At 42.1% G+C, this 19,822-nt stretch overlaps 1 protein-coding gene, 1 long non-coding RNA gene and 1 other non-coding gene across 9 annotated transcripts in view; all 3 read right to left on the bottom strand.

The window, feature by feature from the left end:
- The window catches only part of Matr3 (matrin 3), a 30,544-nt gene extending 30,018 nt beyond the window's left edge, over window positions 1-526 (bottom strand). For 2 of the 7 annotated variants that reach the window (XM_047555221.1, XM_047555227.1), the window contains exon 1: window positions 374-523. Coding sequence is in view for 1 of the 7 variants with exons in the window: in XM_047555228.1 (XP_047411184.1) it covers window positions 143-190 (48 nt within the window). In the remaining 6 variants the exon portion in view is untranslated. Of the gene's footprint in view, window positions 1-142; window positions 324-373 lie in introns of those variants that run through there. The other 5 variants (XM_047555229.1, XM_047555224.1, XM_047555223.1 and 2 more) reach the window with 5 other exon arrangements.
- A 4,517-nt stretch (window positions 527-5,043) lies between these two features.
- Window positions 5,044-18,092, bottom strand: LOC124986529 (uncharacterized). Its single transcript, XR_007109030.1, has 6 exons — window positions 18,041-18,092; window positions 15,569-15,606; window positions 13,156-13,238; window positions 12,037-12,117; window positions 10,437-10,683; window positions 5,044-5,274 (listed from the first exon to the last, which is right to left on the bottom strand). It is a non-coding gene; the product is annotated as an uncharacterized LOC124986529 (long non-coding RNA).
- Window positions 12,268-12,468, bottom strand: LOC124987733 (small nucleolar RNA SNORA74). Its single transcript, XR_007109249.1, has one exon. It is a non-coding gene; the product is annotated as a small nucleolar RNA SNORA74 (small nucleolar RNA).
- Window positions 18,093-19,822: the final 1,730 nt, after the last annotated feature.

Below are 19,822 nucleotides of genomic sequence, written 5' to 3'. Positions count from 1 at the left end.
ACGGGCTAGTCGTCCCGCCCCCGCCCACAGACAGCCCAGGACGCGGGAAGCTCGGCCGATCAGCAGACCTCGGGACCCCTCGACTCTCCCGCTGCACCCCGAAACCCTGACTGGACGCGTGTCTCCCTCTGGGACCGCTCACCTCCGACGCCCGAGGAGACTGGTTGCGCCGCCACTGCGCTCCTAACATGGCGGCCGCCGATCAGGCGGCTCACATACGCAGCGCGGAGGGAGGCAGAGCCGGCGAGCGGGAGCGAGCAAGAAAGGCGCGCCGCCGGCTCCCCGGGGCCCTAGTCGCCGTCGCTGCCCCCTCCCGGCGGACGCGGAGAGCCCCGGGCCACCCCACCCCGACTCTTACCCGCTTCACGCCTACCTTAGGGAAAGGGAGAGGGAAAAGGAGAGGTACCTCTCTCCCAGCGAGCGGGACGCGGAGGCTCCCACAATCCCCCGCAGCAACGGCGCTGGTAAGAGGTGGCGGCAGCGGCTGCAGCCCAAGAACTAACCCACTCTCGCGAGAGAGCTCGTTCCCATCGCCTCGGGTCCCGATTCGGCGCGCGCTAAGCCCCTCCCCCCTTCGGCGCGCGCACCCCGCTCGCGCCTTCAGCTGTGGTCGTTGTTCTTTAATCCTCAAGTCCAACTGTCTCTATTCAGCTGAGGCGGGAAATGGAGGAAAAACTACGGTTTACGAGTTCGAGTCCCATTACCGAAAATGGTTTTTAATCCAATCCATAAATACTGCGGTGTAAAATTTATGTAGGGGGGCTGGGGTTGTGACTCAGTGGTAAAGCCCTTGCATATCACGTGTGAGGCACTGGGTTCAATCGTCAGCACCACATAAAAATAAAGGTATTGTGTCCATCTACAACTAAAAAAAAATACTTAAAAAATTTAAGTAGGTACCCGTTAGTAGCATTTCGCAGGAGTCCCTACCTTAACCCTCCAATTATGTTCCGAGGAATGGAGGGGAACGGATACCAAAAACTTGGTTAGTTTTTAACTTCAAGAATTACCATGCAAGAAGGTCATTGGGTGGAGACAAGCACCTTCGAAAGATCGTCGTTGCCATTTGTTGAACTTAATGCCAAACACCTTTGGGGCTGAGATCCTGGTTCCAAATCCCTGCCTGAGTATTGAGATATGATTCTTGGATAAGCTAAGGAGACCTGATCTGGTTGCTCCTCTCCCTGACTCGACTCAGAACTGTCACAGCAGAGAATTTTCCAGCACATCTAATAATAACTATGGAATGCTTACTGTGGGGTGGGCAACGACATTTGCACAAACCTTTTAAAAAGCAGTTTATAACCTTACAATTACCCTGAGAGGTGGCTACGGTTATCCCATTTAATAGATGAGAAAACAGACACAACAAGGATATATAATTAAGTAATCATGAAAAAGCTAGTAGAGTCCTGGAAACTAAATTAGGCATTTCCTGAAATAGTACAACCATAAAAATGAAGTTAACCTGTTGGGCTAGGGGCATTTGCTCTATCTACAAAGTATGCTGCAAGCACCTGGTTTACAAAATTACTCTACCTCAATCTAATTAAATGATAAAAGAACTTGGAGAGTACCTCCTGCAGTATGTTAGGCCGCAAGGAATCAACAGTAAACTTAGGCAAAACTGATCTTTGTCCTCATGGAGGGCAATAAAAATGAGTGTTTATAAACAGCTAGTTGAGTAATCAAAGAATGGGTAGTCTTCCTAAGAAACCAAAATTTGGACTAGCATCTGATGAGCAGGTTGCTAACCAAGTGATGGAAAGGAAGCAATTCCCTGGCAGAAAGAACAACCTGTGGGAATAGTCATACTTTCATAGACTTGGAGAAATTGCACAGACAAGGCAAAGCAGTCAGATCAGGGGTAGTAGTTCTGGCCTTTAATACCAGAAAGTCTGAGGCAGAAGGATCACCAAACTTGAGGTGAGCCTCAGCAATTTAATAGACCCTAAGCAATTAACAAGGCCCTGTCCCAAAAAATAAAAAGTGTTTGGTACAGTGGCGCACGCCTGTGATCCCAGTGGCTAGAGGCTGAGACTGGAGGATAGCAAGTTCAAAGCCAGCCTCAGCAAAAAGGAGGCACTGAGCAACTCAGTGAGACCCTGTCTCTAAATAACACAAAATAGGGCTTGGGATGTGGCTAGGTGGTTGAGTGTCTCTGATTTCAATCCCTGGCATGCCCCCCAAAATTTAAAGAATAAAATATAAATAGCTGAGGATGTAGCTAAGTGGCAAAGTACATCTGGGTTCAATCCCTGGTACAAAAAAAAAAAAAAAAGAAAGAAAGAAAGAAAAAGAAAGAAAGAAAGAAAAAGAAAAGCAAGAGTCAGGCAGTCAATGAAGCCCAAGCCTGAGATAAACTGGTGGATGCACTTCCTAAATAACACTATTCAAAATAAAATAAATTTTAGCTGAGTTCAGTGGTACAAGCCTGTTATCCCAGTGATCTGGAAGACTAAGGCAGGAGAATTCCAAATTCAAGGCCAGTCTCCAAATGAGACCCTGCCTCAAAATAAAAATAGAAAAGGGTTGGGGTGTAGCTTCAGTAGTTAAATCCCCAGAACTGCAAAAATAATTTTAAAAGCATGCTAAATCAGGTTTGCATTTTTGAAAAATCATTTGTTTCCACTGTGAAGACAATGGAAGGGGCAAAAGAGAGAACAGAGGATAGTAAACAAATTGTAAAGATAATTTAGGAGGACAAAACTCCAAGTCTTGTTAATTTTGGTATGGAGATAAGGGAGATAAGTGTTGCAAAAGACATATAATACGGCTTATTTTTAGATGTTGCTAGACCTTTAATAATTTATTTATGTGTGGTCCTGAAAATTGAACCCAGTGCCTCACATGTTAGGCAAGTGTTCTACCACTGAGCCAAAACCCTGGCCCCCAATACCGTTTATTAATATGAGGAACACTGGTAATGTATCAGACACAGACAAGAAGGCAAGTTTAATTGGGATGCATGAATTTTAAAATGAGTGCTATATATGGTTAGGGGAAGGTTATGGGTTAGCAACAAATTTGTGACAATATAAATGAACAGGAATTGAAGGATATGCTACAGAATATAGTGATGAGTGGCCTGAGAACCAAGTCTTGAAAAATTGTAACCAAGAATAGCATAGATTCAGTGAACACAGTGTGTGTTTTGGCATCAGGAGGGTGTGCTTATATGTGAGGATGTATGTAAAATGTGGGGAATGTGAGGAAAGCACAGAAATTGTGCCTTGAAAATGAAAATATTTCAAGGACAGTGAGCAACAGGGTCAAATGACAGTAAAAGTTCAAGATGAAAACTTAAAAACAAGATTTAGTAACATAGACTTCATTCCTAACATTGAGGGTTGCTTCAAGTTAAGTGGGAAAAGTAACAAGAGTTGAATGTTTTGAAAGAGGAAAAGTACCAAATGAGAAACATGGATAGTACAGCCAGTTGACTTCAATTTTTGTGACAAATTCATCTGTTGAGGGCTGGTGCAATGGAAAATTTTTAAAAAGCCATTGTGCAGCTGCAATCTCACATGTATGCTGATTTTCTAGAGTTAGAGAAGGCATTTGGTAGGGTTCACCAAGGGCTGGGGCCATCATATAGTTTTTGGAAAAAACTTTTTGGAAGGGATCCTTATTCTTCAATCTTGGGATCTGCTTCCGCTTCAGACCTTTGCTTTCTAATCTCTAAGCCTAATTCCAAATGTCATGGCTAAAGCCTTCCCCATATGTTGTCCTCAATTCTTAAAACAAGGCCTCGGTTCTCTGGCAGACAGAAACATGATTGACTATCAAATCCCTGTTCATACATGCACTTACCCATACATTTGCATAACGCTCTAATGCCATCTGGTGATTGTACAGAGAAGAAAAGTCAGGCTTTTTAAATTATTTATTGAGGAACTGCATAATGATATGACAAATTCAAAGGAAATATTACTAATGCTTAGAGCTCATCAGCAAAAAACAGAAAAACAATGATAACAGGAATTCATTGACCAAATGCTTATTTCATGAAGCACACTCTACAGGGTTGGGAATACAGTGATGAAAAAGTCAAAATTGCAAGTCCTTGAGGACCTTGATCTGATAAAGTATACCGAAGGAGCCTGGCAGTTAGCAGAGTTACTAATAGATCAAGTTCTATTCACATTTGGGTTATTGGGACTGGAAGTAGCATGTACCAAGAATGGTAAAGAATGAGGCCTTCAAAGCAATAATTGCTGCTGAGAATGAACTGTATAAGTGACACCTTTGGTACAGTTAAATGATGAAACTTTCAATGCCAAGATAACATCTGTATGTCAGCTGAGAAGAAAATATACAAATACATGTAGTTTTTGGTGCTGGACTCAGTCTAGGACCTGATGCATGCTAATAAGCATGTACTCTACCTATGAGCTACAACCTCAGTCCTAAATACCCTCCCTCCCCCTGCTTGGGGATCAAATCCAGGGTCTCGTGCATTCTAAGCAAAGGACTGTACCATTAAGCTACACCCTCAGTCCAAAAATATTCTTTTTCTTAAATTTTGAGAGAATTAAACTAGATAAAGTAAAAAAGTCTTAGTAAAAAGATTATATAATGGCATACCATTACATCCTTGAGGTCAATCATTTTGCATTTAGCAATACTTGAGACTACTATTATGTGCAATGCATTTGCCTGTAGACAATAGTAAACAAAGTAAAATGTGTGCTTAACATGTGCAAGACCCTAGGTTTGACTGCCCCCCCAGCACCAGGAGGAAAAAAAAAAAGACTGCTGCTTATGGCCACACAAGTAGAGACAAAGTCAGAGTTTACATTATACTGTCTTTGGCACAATTCTGGCCTTAGAATCTACTGGGACTGATTCAATGCCCTAGGATTGGTCCTTTTTTTTTTTTTTTGGTACTGAGGATTGAACCCAGGGGTACTTAACAACTGAGTGACACCCCCAGATCTTTTAAATTTTTTAAAAATTTGAGACAGGGTTTCCCAAAGTTGCTGAAGCTGGCCTTGAACTCCCAAGCTGCTAGGATTACAGGCATGAACCACCATGTCTGGCACCTCCAATCCTTTTTGAGACAGGGTTTTGCCAAGTCTTAGGCTGGCCATGAACCTGCAATCCTCTTGCTTCAGCCTCAAGTTGCTGGGATTACAAGTGTACACAATATCCAGTAATGCTTTGCCTTCTGGGTGCTTGATTATAACTTGTCTCAGTAACGATTTTAAGTGTTAAATCTATTTGGAATTTTCTGGAGTTCATCTTCCTCTCCAAATTTGGGAACTTTATATTCTAGAAAGAAAATTTGTAACTTTCATTTTGCTCCTTCTGAAACACCCACAATACATTCATTTGCTTGATATCTGGTAATTCTTATGCTTTTAGTTCCCCTAACTAGGGAATTTCTTTTTAAGTTTTCTTATTTTTTTTTAGTTGTATGTGGTGTTAAGTATTGAACGTAGGGCATCGAACATGCCAGGCAAGCGCTCAACCACTGAGCCACAACTCCAGTCCCACAGGGAATTTCGGATGACTGAGATAGGGTCTTATTGCCCAGGCTGGCCTCAAGGGATCCTCCTGCCTAAGCCTCCCAAGAGACTGGAAGACATATACCACCATTCCAGGCTTCATGATCTTTCAGATTGATGAACTTTTTTTCTTGAGTCTGCTGAAGCTCTTTATGGAAAATTTCCAGTTCAGCTTGTTTTTATGGTCCTGGGGATTGAATACAGAGCCTTCTGCCTGCTAAGCAAACATGCTTTACCAGTTTCATCCTGTCCTTTTTGAGACAGGTCCTTGCTAGGCTGGCCACACACAATCCTACCTCAGTCTGCCAAGTGCCAGAGAGGACAGGTGTGGACCAACAAACCCAGCTAGTTACTGTGTTCTTCGTCTCCAGAGTTCGGTTCATCTTGAGCTTATTTTGAATTGTCAGGCAGCTTGTAAATCTCCATGTCTCTGGAGTTGGCTATTGGGGTGGGGGGATACTCCATTTTTTTCATTTGGTAGGATCATGTCTCCCTGGTTGTTCATGATCCCTGTGGCTATGTGTTGGTGTTTTGCATTTAAGTAGGTGCTTATTTCAGTTTTTCCAGACTGGTTTCAGAAGAGAAAGCCCTTTACATCTCAGCTTATCTGCAGAAATCATGCTATGCAACCTTTAGGATCTGCTTTTATCCACTTGAAATCCAGAAGCCATACCTTGGAGACTCTAAAATCATATGTAAGAACCAAAAAGCTAGCTGGGCACAGTGGTACACACACCTGTAAAACTAGCAACTCTGGAGGTTGAAGCAAAAAGACTACAAGGTCAAGGCCAAGCCTCAGTGATTTGCAAGACCCTGTGTGAAAAACAAAAAAACCCTAAAAAGAACCAAAAAAAAAAAAAACAAAAACAAAAACAAAAACAAAACAAAAAAAAAAACAAAACCACAAATGGTATGCCTTTATGCCATGTACAAACAGAGAAACATGTATCCCATTTGTTTACAATAAAAAAAATAAAAAGTGACTTAATAAAAAAAAAATAAAATAAAAATAAAAAAAAAGAACCAAAAAAAAAAAAAAAAGTACAAAGCTACATTCCACGGGTCCCTTTGAGTGTTCAACCAACTGTCAAAATGGAGCCCCCACTGACTGCAGTCCAATTAACCAAGAAAATTAATGCTTTGAAAATTAAATTTAAAGGTAAAGTGCTGGGGTCAGAGCTCAATAGTAGAGTACTTGGCTAGGATTAGGATTGATCCCTAGTACAAAAGAACCAAAAAAAAAAAAAAAAAAAAAAAAAAAAAAAAAAAAAATTCCTGTGCATGGTGGCACACATCTACAATCCCAGCAGGGCTTGGCAGGCTGAGACAGGAGGATTGGAAGTTCAAAGCCAGCCTTGGCAAAAGCAAGGTATTAAGCAACTCAGTAAGACCCTATCTCTAAATAAAATACAAAATAGGGCTGGTATGTGGCTCAGTGGTAGAGTGCCTCTGAATTCAATCCCTGGTACCCCCCTACAAAAAAAAGGGGAAAAATCTAACCAGCACCCTTCAAATGGAGAGTTTGTGCAATTTCCTTCTTAAAGTGACTAAAACAAAAAATACTTACTCTGTAAGTGCCTTAAATACAGTAACAAATAAACGTGAATATATTCCTATCGTTAAAACTGGATTGTGTGTGCGTGCACGTGGATTGGAATCCAGGGCCTGTTCATGCCAAGGATGTGCTCCACATATTTTAATCACATTCAAATTGGTGCTAAAATTTGGATTTATGATATCTCCCAAAGTCTCATGAATTAAAGGTTTGGTCACCATATTGACATTACCAATAGGTGTTTTCAGGTTAATGTAGGCATGTCCTGAAGGGGACACTTGGACCTTCCTCTTTTTCACTTTGTGGTCATAAGGTTTTTTTTCCCCCATGACAGGCAAAAAGCAATAGAGTGAACCAATCATGGACTAAATTGCCTAAGCTTGATGTGCATTTACAAACTTGATTTAAATCTAGTAACCAAGTTATCTGAACAATTGTGTGCTTCTTTTCCCATTCTTTTATTGGGGTTATGCACTATGTTTTAGCTATTCGTTTGTCTACATGTTGGGCTGTTATATTTGACTTATAATAACTGTATTAAAGAAAAATTAACCCTGTGGGGCACAGTGGCTTGCACCTGTAATCCCAGTGACTTGAGACTAAGACAGGAGGATCTCAAGTTTGAGGCTAGCCTCAGCAACTTAGTGGGGGGCCCTGTCTCAAGAAGACCAGGGATATAGCAGAGTGACTGCAAAGCACTCCTGGGTTCAATCCCCAGTACAAAAACAAGCAAGCAACCTTTGGCAAACATCTTCACCAGCTTTTGTATGTTTGGATATTTTTTCATACAGAATTTGCAATAATCTAGTCATTTACCATTCATTTTGTTTTTAACTTCAGAAGGCAAACTCATAAGAGTATATAAAAAATGCACATATTTCCTTCTTGTTCTTTACAAATTTTTCATACATAAATTCAAGTTTCAGTGGGAATTTTTTTCCCACATAGCTATCAAGTTGTCCCAATATTGTCATAAATATTTTGTACATTTATCTGGAAGGCCATCTTTAAAAAAAAAAAAAATTCTCAGTGTCTTAATGTCTATTTCTGGACTTCCTTACCTGCTCCATTCATAAGTACATCTATGTAGGTGCCAGTACTATCCTGTTTTATTCTGCTTGTAATGCTTTAACAATTATTGTGACTAATTTTACAGATTATTTTTCCGTATGAATGTTAGAATAAAATGGCTTTAATTTTTATAAGAATTGTTATAAACTTGCCATTTCTTTAGAACTGAAAACTTAAGAGATTGCTTGGATATGATCACCTTTATCTTTTGTGTCTATATTTTAATATCTCCTTCACACATCTTATGTGTTCTTAATTATTCTAAGCTGTAATTTAGTTATAATTTACCTTCAAAGTGATTATTTACTACCCTGATTAAAATATTTTCAGATGATACCCATTTGTACTTCCAAGAGAAGCCTAAGGTATGACAACCTAAATGTAATGTGGTATCCTTTTCTCAAAAATTTTTAGTCATAGACAGACACAATACACAATACTTTTATTTATTTTTATGTAGTGCTAAGGATCCAACTCAGTGCCTCACTCATGCTAGGCAAGCACTCTACCACTGGGCCACAACCCCAGCCCTATAATATGACATCCTTAATGGGATCCAGAAATAAAGGGCTTTGGGTACAAAAAAACTTTGAAGCTATGGGTATAGCTCAGTGAAGAACATGTGCTAGACCTGCTCAAGGTTCTGGGTTTGATGTCCGGTATCACAAAACAAAAAAACTAAGAAAACCTAAACAAAATAAACTTACATACTAATGAATCAATATTAGCCTATTCATTGTGACAATCGTAGTACACTAATGTAAGATGTCAGTTAGGGGAAAATGGATATAAGCTTCACTGAAAATTTTTGTATAATTTTCCCAAGTTGCCTATATATCTCAAAATATTCTAAAATGAAATAGTATATTCCATTCTATGTCCCTATCACCCCTTTCCTCAGGGGTGGTAAAGTCATCCTTATCATGTGTAATGAGACAAGGAAATAATAGGAATTGCTATAGTTGTGTGTTATATAGTAATAATGAGCGGTATTTGGTATTTGCCTGGACTTGTAAAACTAAAATAAAGGTGCCTAGTAACAAACTTGCAGTGTGGCAGGATGACACTCCTGAACAATGCTGATATGAACCTTTATGATTTGAGTGGTGGCTCCTAGTATAGTCGTGTTCTGGTCTTTATCAATGAAGACCAGAGCATGACTGGGCTGAAAATTACTTAAACCCCTGGACTTTTGGAGCAAACTGTCAGCAGCACCATGACTTGAGGATTCCACATTGCTGTCTCTTGACTGCCCCAGTTGCTGTCCACACCATCACTGATTGCTGATGGACCGTTGTCACTGTGGTCAGACAACTGCCACCCAGCCTCTGGCTTATCGGACACCCCAGGACATCCAAAAATATCCGAGGAGATGAGAGAGGCTACGGCTGAGAAGAATCCCCTCGGTCTTGCTGACTGACTTCTTGGCTAAGAGAAGTTGCATTGAGTAAGTCCATGGGGATTGGACTCTAGGTGAACAAGGGAGTGAATCTTCAATGTATTTGTGACTTGCTATTACTAGGAATGTTGAGTGTGCATTGCATGAATAAAATCCACTTGTTGGAACCAAATTTGATTCCTCTCTTACTCAGGACATCATGCAGCACAGAACATTCTCAAACCTCAATGGGGCTTTACTGGAGAACAAGGAAAGCCAAATAAACAGGGTTCCTTTGAACCAGGCCTTAGGCTACTGCATTGACAAATATATAACCCAGGCAGTTGTCATATATATATTCCTAAAAAATAGGAGAAAGATGTTGCTAAGCAGAAATTTTAAGTATTACAATTAATTTGTTAATTCAGTGAAATTGTTTTCCAAGTGTATATTGACAGGTCCATTAACTAGAGCTGCTCATAAAGCCCTAATTAAGCAATAAGATTCATAGGAGTCATTGTCACTCTTTTCAAGTTCTTAATTAGTTGCTCTTAGCTGGCTGTTTTCCTTTGTGTGAATTCCTAGGTACTCAGCCAAATTTTTGCATCACTTTGGGGCTTAGGGAATTTACCTCCCCTGGGCTTTTCCCCATTGGAAATTTGAGACAGGTTCCTGTTTAAAAAAAAAAAAAAATCCAAGGGGCTGGGGTTGTGGTTTGGTGGTAGAGTGCTTACCTAACATGTGTGGTACTGGGTTCAATTCTCAGCACTACACAAAAATAAATGAATAAAATAAAGGTCCATCAACATCTTAAAAAAAAAAAAAATCCACTTTCATTAGTTTCTTTGAGTCTAGCAAGAAGCAACATAAAATAATGATAGGTGTCTGGGATAACACTTACTAATTATAGTCCCCTACTTACCTTTAAAGTTTTCCCTCTTAATATGCTAGAGGTCTTGGACCTGAAACTTGGCCTGAGCAACGAAGAGGATACTTGTGTTTATTGCTACCTATGACAGTAGCGTGGATATTCAGAGCAATAACCCTCCCAGTCTAATTCCAGTGTCCACTGAACCATGGGAATAGAATAAAAAAAGAAACAAAAGGGATTAAAAAAAGTTTGATGTTTTACGTCATCTTCTTAAGACATCAGGACATAAATTTCTTTGCTAAAAAAAAAAAAAAAAGTTAACAGTTATCATTTAGGAAATCTGTGCATGTTTATGTCACTAAAATCTCTTGGGGTATTGTATACAGGCCCACAAACACCAAATTATCCCTTTTTAAGTAGTGGCATAGGAACCTCTTCTCTGTATATAGGTAGCTCTATATGTGGTCAGGAAGACACCCTGACCCAAAGCCCACAGGCCAATTTTAGCCACTGCTTGTAGTTTTGTTTTGTCTGTGGTACTAGGAATTAAACCCAGGGTACTTTATCACTTGAGCTATATCCTCAGCCTTTTTTATTTTTTTATTTTGAAAGAGTCTCACACAAGTTGCCCAGGCTGATCTTGAACTTATAATCCTTCTACCTCACCATCCTGAGTAGATGAAACTATAGGCATGTGCCACCATGCATGTGTAGGCTGCAACCTTTTGTTTTGGAGGCAGGGTACCAAGGAGTGAACGCAGGGGCACTTAGACACTGAGCCACATCCCTAGCCCATTTTATTTTTTGAGACAGGTCTTGCTAAGTTGCTTAAGACATTACAAAGTTGCTGAGTCTGGCTTTGAACTTGCGATTTTGCCTCAGTCTCCCAAGTCACTGGGATTATAGGCATGTGCCACCACAACTGTTTTTGAATGGCCCCCAGAAATAAGAATGGGAAAAATCTGATACTCAAAATGTTATGAGCCAGACATGGGGGCGCACCCCTGTAATCCCAGCAGCTCAGGAGGCTAAGGCAGGAGAATCACAAGTTCAAAGCCAACTTCAGTGAAAGTGAGGCACTAAGCAACTTAGTGAAACCCTGTCTCTAAATAAAATACAAAAATAGGGCTAGGGATGTGATTTGGTGGTCGAGTGACCCTGAGTTCAAATCCTGGTACAAAAAACAAAAACAAAAAAACTATGAAATTCCAAGTCCAATGCTCATAAATGAAAACATAGCCATGTTCATTTGACATCCTAAGGTTGCTTTCACACTCCAATTGCAAAGTTACAAAGACCACATGAGTGCACAAGCCTAAAATATTTACAATTTGACCCATTTCAGGATGTTTACAGATCTCTGCTCTAAAAGAGTATACAACTCTTTGCATTGGTGAAATGTCCCAGCTGTCCAATATGGTAGTCACTAGTCAAACAGATATTGAGATTGAAAAACTGGTTTTATTTCATTTTTATCAACTTACCTAGCCATATGTATTGTACAGCCACTGTATAGCACAGCTCTCGAAAATGACAACTAGATTTTAAGCATTTGTCTCTAAAATTCTGATATTTTTCATAACTTTTTAAATCATAATTTTAGCTTTTCCACCCATTCAAGCTGAATTATAAAACAAAAAGAACTACGTACGTTACTTGTCTTGGTGTGCCACAAAGCTGTCAGACATCTAAGGTCCTGACGGAGACAGATTTCTCATTCAGGTGAAGGTATCTAGGATTCAGAGGTAAATGATGACATGCTGTTCTTAAGACTATCCCTGTGGTGCTGGAGATCCAACCCAGGGCCTCGCACATGCTAGGCAAGTGCTCTACCACTGAGCTATACTCCCAGCCCCAGGGTACTTTTCCTTAACTGAAAAAAGGTGTTTGCACCCAGACTAGGACCAACTCCACAGAAGGAGTCACTCCACTCTCAGAGGTGCAAAACACTGTCTGAAGGTACTTAGCTACAACACCAAAACAGTGCTTGCAGCCAAACCTCACTGAAGACAGTGCTTACTCTTCCAACAGTGTAACACAATCACAGGCATCACACTAGCCTGGATAGCTGACAACCGCTGGATTGTTCCGGAAACAAATTTCTCATTCTTATTTCATATAAACAGGCAGCCTCCCACCCTCATAGAAGACAGTGATACAGGTATCAGTAGCAGCTGGAGGCTGACTGCAGAGCAGGAATGGAAGCACTTTCCATGCTTTTGTATTTTGTCCCACATTCAAGGAGTTCCTGCCATGTGCCAGGGACTGAAATTGGGATCTTGCAGTAAACAAAGATACATTGTCCTTTCTCTCACAAATTTACAGTCTCCCTATAAATACCTCACATGGAATGACATAGCTAATCTCCAAGGACCTACATACATGTATTTGCCCAAATCACCAAATCCTACTTTTATTTCCTGGAGACTGAATTTACTGGGGGCAAACGTAGGCGAATTTGCAACCCAATTGTTTCTTTCTTTCTTTCTGTACTAGGGATTGAACCCAGGGGCAATTTACCACTGAGTTATATCCCTAGCCCTTTCTATTTTAAATTTTGAGACAGGGTCTTAATAAGTTGTTTAGGGCCTTACTGCATTGCTGAGGCTGGCCTCAAACTTGCAATCCTCTTGCCTCAGCTTTGGGAGCCTCTGTGATTATAGACATGTGCCACCATGCCTGGCTCCAGTTGTTTATTGACGGGTACCAACTAGCCAACAGGTCTGGCACAGAGAAGGTAGACAATGTTAGAATGAACAGGAACATTTACCTAAAAACTCCACAAGTACAGTGTTCACCTGTTACTATTTCCTCTCTTCCAGAAGGTGAAGAATGACCTAATTTCAAGTCACCCTAAAAAGAAAGGCAAGTAAGATTTAGTGATCTATTATACAGAATAGTGACTAAATAACAATGCCTTATTTCAAAATTGCTAATTTGAGAAACTTGCTCACCTGCCAAATCCCAAAGAATGCACTGAGATACAAGGTGCAAAAGAGAGACTTTAATGGCAGTCTTGCAAGATCCAGTTTCTGGTGAGCAGGCACACCTTGAACAGTTACACTGAGCAATACTATTCCCTATAACACAGGTCCCTCCCCTGGTCCCTCATAGGCTAAGTACTGTGGGGTTACAAATTTCCTAAATGTTCCCAAGTTTCCTTATAAGGCTTCTCCCTTTTTGGTTGGTCCCCAAACCAAGCAAATTTGGGTGTTTGAAAAAGAGTATGCATGGGCCAACTTTGAACCCCAATCAAGTCTAGGTATATGCTCAAGCCTGTAAGGATAAGGGTTTATTCCTAATGTCTGTGGACTCCAAGATAAGGATATGCTGACTACTTGCTGGTGGTTTTGTGCTTTGGGGTAGTCACAACAGCAAACTGTTGTGCAAATTGGCTACCAATAATCCTCTATTCCAAGCTGAGCCATTTGCATCCTCCTGCTTTGAAAAAAGATCATCAAAACAAATAAAATGAAAAAAATAATAAAAAAAGAAAATGTTAACAGGGTACGTTGCTACACGCTGTAATCCCAGCAGCTCAGAGAAGGATGAAGCAAGATGGTTCAAGTCCAACCTCAGTAACTAAGCAAGGCTCAAAAGAAACATACTGAAATTCTGTCTCAAAATTAAAAAAGGGCTGGGGATGTGGCTCAGTAGTTAAGAACCCCTGGGTTCAATCCCCAATACAACAACAACAACAACAACAACAACAACAAAAGCCAACATTATTGCCTGCCTTTATGATTTACCATAGTTTCTAATCTTCAGAAATTATTTTTATCTTCCATTATTTGCCTTTTCTCCTGCCTATGACGACGACTATAAAGCTATCCATCCCCCAAGCCTCTAGTCTTAAGATCCCATAGGTAAAAGGCTATTCATGATAAACATCTGAGGCATTCACACAAAGCCTCAACATTTAGTTGGAGAATCCTTTTAAGGGAAAGCCAACTGATGGAACAAAACATGCTTTGATAACTTAGCTTCCCTCTCCTGAACATCTTCACCAGTTCCTCATGTAGAAATTAGGATGTTACTTTTCACAGAAGCAGTAACTAAATCAGTTCAATTGAACAATCCCATAATCACCCTATGTGATGTTTGACTAAAACTAAGAGACATCTCTTCTCAGAAAATCAGCATTCTAAAACAAAACACTTTAAGGGGATTCAAAACTTAACTACTGTAAAGGGGGCAACAACTCTGTTAACTCCAAAAATCACCATTAACATACACACTGTCAATCCAAAGCAAAAATTAGTTCTAGTTCTTAAGAGCCCCTACATTTTTTTCTTTTTGAGATGGTGTCTTGCTAGGTTGCCCAGGCTGGCCAGAACTCACCATCCTCCTGCCTGAAGCCTCCTAAGTAGCTGAAGGCTACTGGGATTACTGATGTGTCACCATGCCTGGCAATATTTTCATATTTTATTAAGAGTTGGAGAACAATACTCAAAATTTTGTTATCATTGTTGAAATGGGGTCTCACTGTATTGCCCAGTCTCATCTCAAACTCTTGATCTCAAGTGATCTTCCCACCTCAGGTTCCTGAGTGCTGGGACAACAGGCACATGTTTCCATGCTAGAATGTCCATAATTTTAAGCGAATTCTTATCAATTTTTCTAATAAAGCATCCTGTGTATAACTACAGTTATGATGAAGGGGTATGTGCTTTGATTTCAGTGAAATTAGCAAAATTTCCATGGAATTCCATCCTGTTTCACTTGCCTAGGTACAAGGTAACCACCTACAGCTGGGGCCAAATAACTACTACCTTGTACTCACCTGGGATCATAGGCACTAAAAAATTAAAAAATGTGACTTTCCCCCTCTATTTACACATCCCTTCCTGGACTGATTACTTGTGTTTTATTTCTAAGGTTTGAGTCAAATAACTTCATACTAGCCAAACCTGTTAGACCAGTACCACTCAGGAAGGTCTGGATTTCAGGTTTCTCCCTGCAAAAATCATGCTCTTGCAGATTTAACCCTGATGTATAAACAACTATGCTGACATCCTGGTATAGTTAACAGTACATGAACCAAGTCAGCATGAACCAAGACCAGAATGCCAACCAGCTATTGGCTGCTGTTCTCCCAGCAGTGTAACACTTGCCTAGGTACAAGGCAACCTAGGCAGCTGCCTACAGCTGGAGCCAAAGGAGGACAATGGTATTGTACTCACCTGGGGTCACATCTGTCTTAAGTCCACAGCTGGTCACTCTGCAATCAAAGCACTCCAGGTTGGTTAGAGTTAGCCAACAGTTAGTGAAGGCCAAAGCAATAGAAACAATGTGGACAATAAAACAGCTTATCCCTGGTTAGCTTTATTTTCACATTCTTTATTATTTTTTTGTGCAACTGGAGTGCTCTACCACTAGTTATATCCCCAGCCCTTTTTAATTTTACACAGGATCTCACTAAGTTGCTGAAGCTGGCCTCAAACTTGGAATCCTTCCTCAGTCTCCAGAGTTGCTGGGATTACAGGTGTGTGCCACCATGCCTGGCTCAAATCTTATTTAGTACTTATGTACCACAGCAGTTCAATAGCAGCCAAACAATGGCCCAGTCAACAATTATAAGAAAGCATGGCTCTTCCACCTAATAGCCAAACCACACTGGGCAAGTAAGTAACCTTGTACCTCAGTCTCCTCATTTGGAGAATGGGGGTATTATTAACTCTGCAGAGGGTGGTTGAGAGGTTTAAATGGAATACAAGTTAAACCCATAGGATATGTGGAGTTTACCCTTTCAGGAAAAGATCTAGGATTGTTACAGAGCTGGTGCCTTCTGAGAAACTGAGGCAGTGACCCCCCCACCAAACCCCAATTCTTGCAATCAAGTCAGAAAAATTTCAGACACGTCAGAGTAACAGGAATGAGTTCATTGAAAGGATAGGAAAAGGGAAGGGGGACACCCTTAAGGGAGAGTGGGTCTCTCAGGAGAGGGATAACATGCTCTCCTACATTCCAGTTTTATTGGGGATCTCAAAGAAGTTTCCAGAGTCTTGCCCAGGTCCACCTCTTGACTTCTGACTAACAGCAAGATGACATTAGACTTTCAAGTCCTTACTGCCATGAAAACTCCATGTCACCTTGGCCCATGCTGACCAGTTCTAATTGGATTCTTAACCATAAATTCTTACAGATTTTATGGTTAGGAGGAATTACCCTTATCTCCCTGAGTTTTCAGATCTGGTCTATGAAAAGGGTTACAAAAGCCCCTCCCTGGGCTGGGGAGATAGCTCAGTTGGTAGAGTGCTTGCCTAGCATGCACAAGGCCCCTGGTTCAATCCCCAGCACCGCAAAAAAACAAACAAACAAAAGCCCCTCCCTTCAGGGTAACTTGGGTTCCTCTTATTTACACTATTTCAGGTCTGCATTTCTCAGGCAGATGCAACAGGTAGTTGCTGAGGAATGTGACATACCCCGTCCACTTAGGCCAGATAAATTCCTTCTTGGAAAAGAAAGCATGTGAGGGTCAACACAGTGGACTCATTTTATAGAATTATTCCCTTAATTGGTCCCTCATGTTCCCACCATTCATGTCTGTCTGTTCCCTAACATTATAAATAAGGATGAGTAGAAGGGGAGGTCACCCAGGAAGAAAAATGGGCAGAAAGTCTGGGTACAATGGTGCAGGTCTGTAATCCCAGTGACTGGTAGGGAGGCTGAGGCAGGAGGATTCCAAGTTCAAGGCAGACTCAGCAACTTAGTGAGACCCTGACTTTAAAAAAAAAAAAAAAAAAAAAAAACTTAGATAGAGGGGACTCTGAAGACGGGGCTTCTTGAAGGGCAACAAAAGAAGAATTTAGAAAAATAAATGAGTGCAATAATGGATGTGAGGGGAACTGGCGGGGAACTGGCAACAACCTCAATTACTGATAGCAAGCAATGAGCAACATGTTTGCAAAGACGTCCACAAATATTTCTACATACTCGCCATTATAATTTATATAAAGTGAGGTTATCTAAATCCATACCTTTTTCCAGTCATTCTCAATTTCACACCTAACCTCCTCCAAATAATTTAGCGAAACAGGGATGCACAGAGAACTCATTGTTCAGGTCTGAAAAGGAACCTATGGGGACACAGTGGCCCACGACTGTCATCCTAGCATCTGGGAAGTGGGGGCTGGGACAGGAGGACTGCAAATTCGAGGTCACCCTCAGCAACTTGGCAAGACCCTAAGCAACTCTGGGAGACCCTATATCGAATTTTTCAAAAAACTTAAAAGGTCTGGGGATGTAGCTCAGTGGTAAAGCGCCCCTGGCTTCAATCCCCAGTACCCAAACACAAACCACGAATCTAAAACCAGCCTGCCCCTTTCAGGGCCTTGGGTTGCAGAGGCTGTCCGAGTTCCACCCGGACACGTGCTCCTTACGATCCTTCCCAAGGCTCTGCCCGTGGCGCCTGGAGAGCGAGGCTTTCGGGGTCAGGCTCCTGGCGACTCCCCAGCGGGAAGAGGGATGGCAGAATATAGGGGACGATTCTAAGGCTATGATTTACCAGCATCTTTTCAAAAAAGCCCTCCAAGCCTGGGGTCACCGGAATGAACCCCAATTTCGTCCCGTACCCCGGCAGAAGCCTCCCCACACTCCATCTCGCCCCGAGCGGGTAAACCCCCAAGGGCTCCCCGCTCCCGGCCCTCACTCACCCGCACGTGTCGGGAGCTCGGCAGCGGGTACCAGCCCCGGCAGAGGCCGCGGGGAAAGGGCAGCCCAGAGCTGAAAGGAGCCCCGCCCCGGAGCGGCTGCAGGGCGGGGCTTCGGGGCGGGGCCTGGAGTTCCGCCCAGGAAAGGCCGGTTTAAAAAAAATTCGAGGGCGGTGGAGGTGAGATCCGGCGGAATAAAGGACTGAGGTTCGAATCGCGGATACGCTTGTTGTACTTCCAGCCCATTTCTTCCTTATGGGTACAAGGGGAGCTGGGTTTGGAACTGCCGAGGAGGGAACCTCCAATGTCCTAGTGGGGCCAGGCAGACTGCCTGTCCGCATCAAGCGCGCCAGGGATGCTGGTTTCTCTCCCATGCCTGGCACCTTTTGGCTGCTGCCAGCGTAGCCCACGCTTTCGTACCTCCCTCATAGATCCTCTCTCTGACTTTCTGCAGCAGTGCTGTCACTCCCACCCACACACAGGTTCCTTAGTCTGGACTTCGGGATCTCTCCGGGTTTTCCGGTAGATAGGCCAGTCACTCCTATGGGCTAATCCTGCAGCCGCATCCCTGGTGTTCTGCAATAGGATCCTTAGCTGGACTGCAGCAGCTAAAGGACCCTGACCTTCTCTGCTTCTGTGACACAGTAAGCCAATGAGGCCATGTCCTTGGTCTGGACAGCCTGCCGCGATACCAGGACTTCCTTTAAACACTAAATTTCCCTTCCCCACTTAGAGTCATTATGATTCTGTCCTGCTGAACAGATGGTGATGCCGGGGCCCAGAGGGACAAGGCCCACCAGCAGTAATACCTAAATTCATTTTGTAATTCCCTAAATTCTAGAACTGCTCCCTTTCTGACCCCCTTCTCCCTCTACTTCCCCAGCATCCTTTGCTAAGCTATCGCAGCTGGCACCACTGCCTTGCAAGCCCCTGGAAATCAACCACTGCCCTTGGCACCTGGGAACATGTTTTACTATCTATTTCCTCAGTTCTTACATAATGAAGAGGAAAAACAAAGGTGCTTTCTGTGCACCCAACCCTTACAGACCTCTACTGAAAAAGCCCAGAATCTTAAATTGATGTCAAGGAGAGACCCTAGGCTACAGGGCCAAAGAACCATGGAGAAATGCAAGCACAAATTCTCCCCAATTTTGATGGAGTTGAACACAGACTTGTTAGGAAAAGGCTTATATAAATCCAGTAATTTAAAAAGTCACATAACCAGTGCTGTGCTGGTAGGCAGGAGCTCTGCTTTGCAGTTAAAGAGGAATGTGGCTGAAGACTGCTGCCATAATCAATGCCGCCACATCCAGCTGTCACAGTGTGTTCATAAAGGAGGATTATGAGAGCTATAAAACCAAGCAGATTGGGTGGGTAATTGTCCTGCAGAGCTCTGCTAAAGGAGAAATTGCATTGGCATCTCATATATTTTACTATCATTCCTTCTAAACACACAAAGTGGAGAAGGCAGCGTTACCCTGAGGATTCATGAAAAGGAAAGATGAGGGGTGTGTGTGAGAGAGAGAGAGAGAGAGAGAGAGAGAGAGAGAGAGAGAAACATGCACAGGTGTGATTTCGGAAAGGAGACAGGAAATAATTAAACAGTGGGAGATCTGAGGGCCCTTGGGGAGGAGGGACCAATAACCTGGTAATGATTGGACTCAAAGAGTAGTCCAGGTAAAAGCAGGGTTTATGTGGAAGAAAGACCAGACATTATGAGCAAGGCTATGAGGTCAGCCATATTGAAAATGTGGTCACCTTTTTCAGGTCTAGGAAATTCAGTGT

Source organism: Sciurus carolinensis, chromosome 6 (genome assembly GCF_902686445.1).
Source record: "Sciurus carolinensis chromosome 6, mSciCar1.2, whole genome shotgun sequence".
NCBI lineage: Eukaryota > Metazoa > Chordata > Mammalia > Rodentia > Sciuridae > Sciurus > Sciurus carolinensis.
This window is presented reverse-complemented; position numbering and strand designations above follow the sequence as displayed.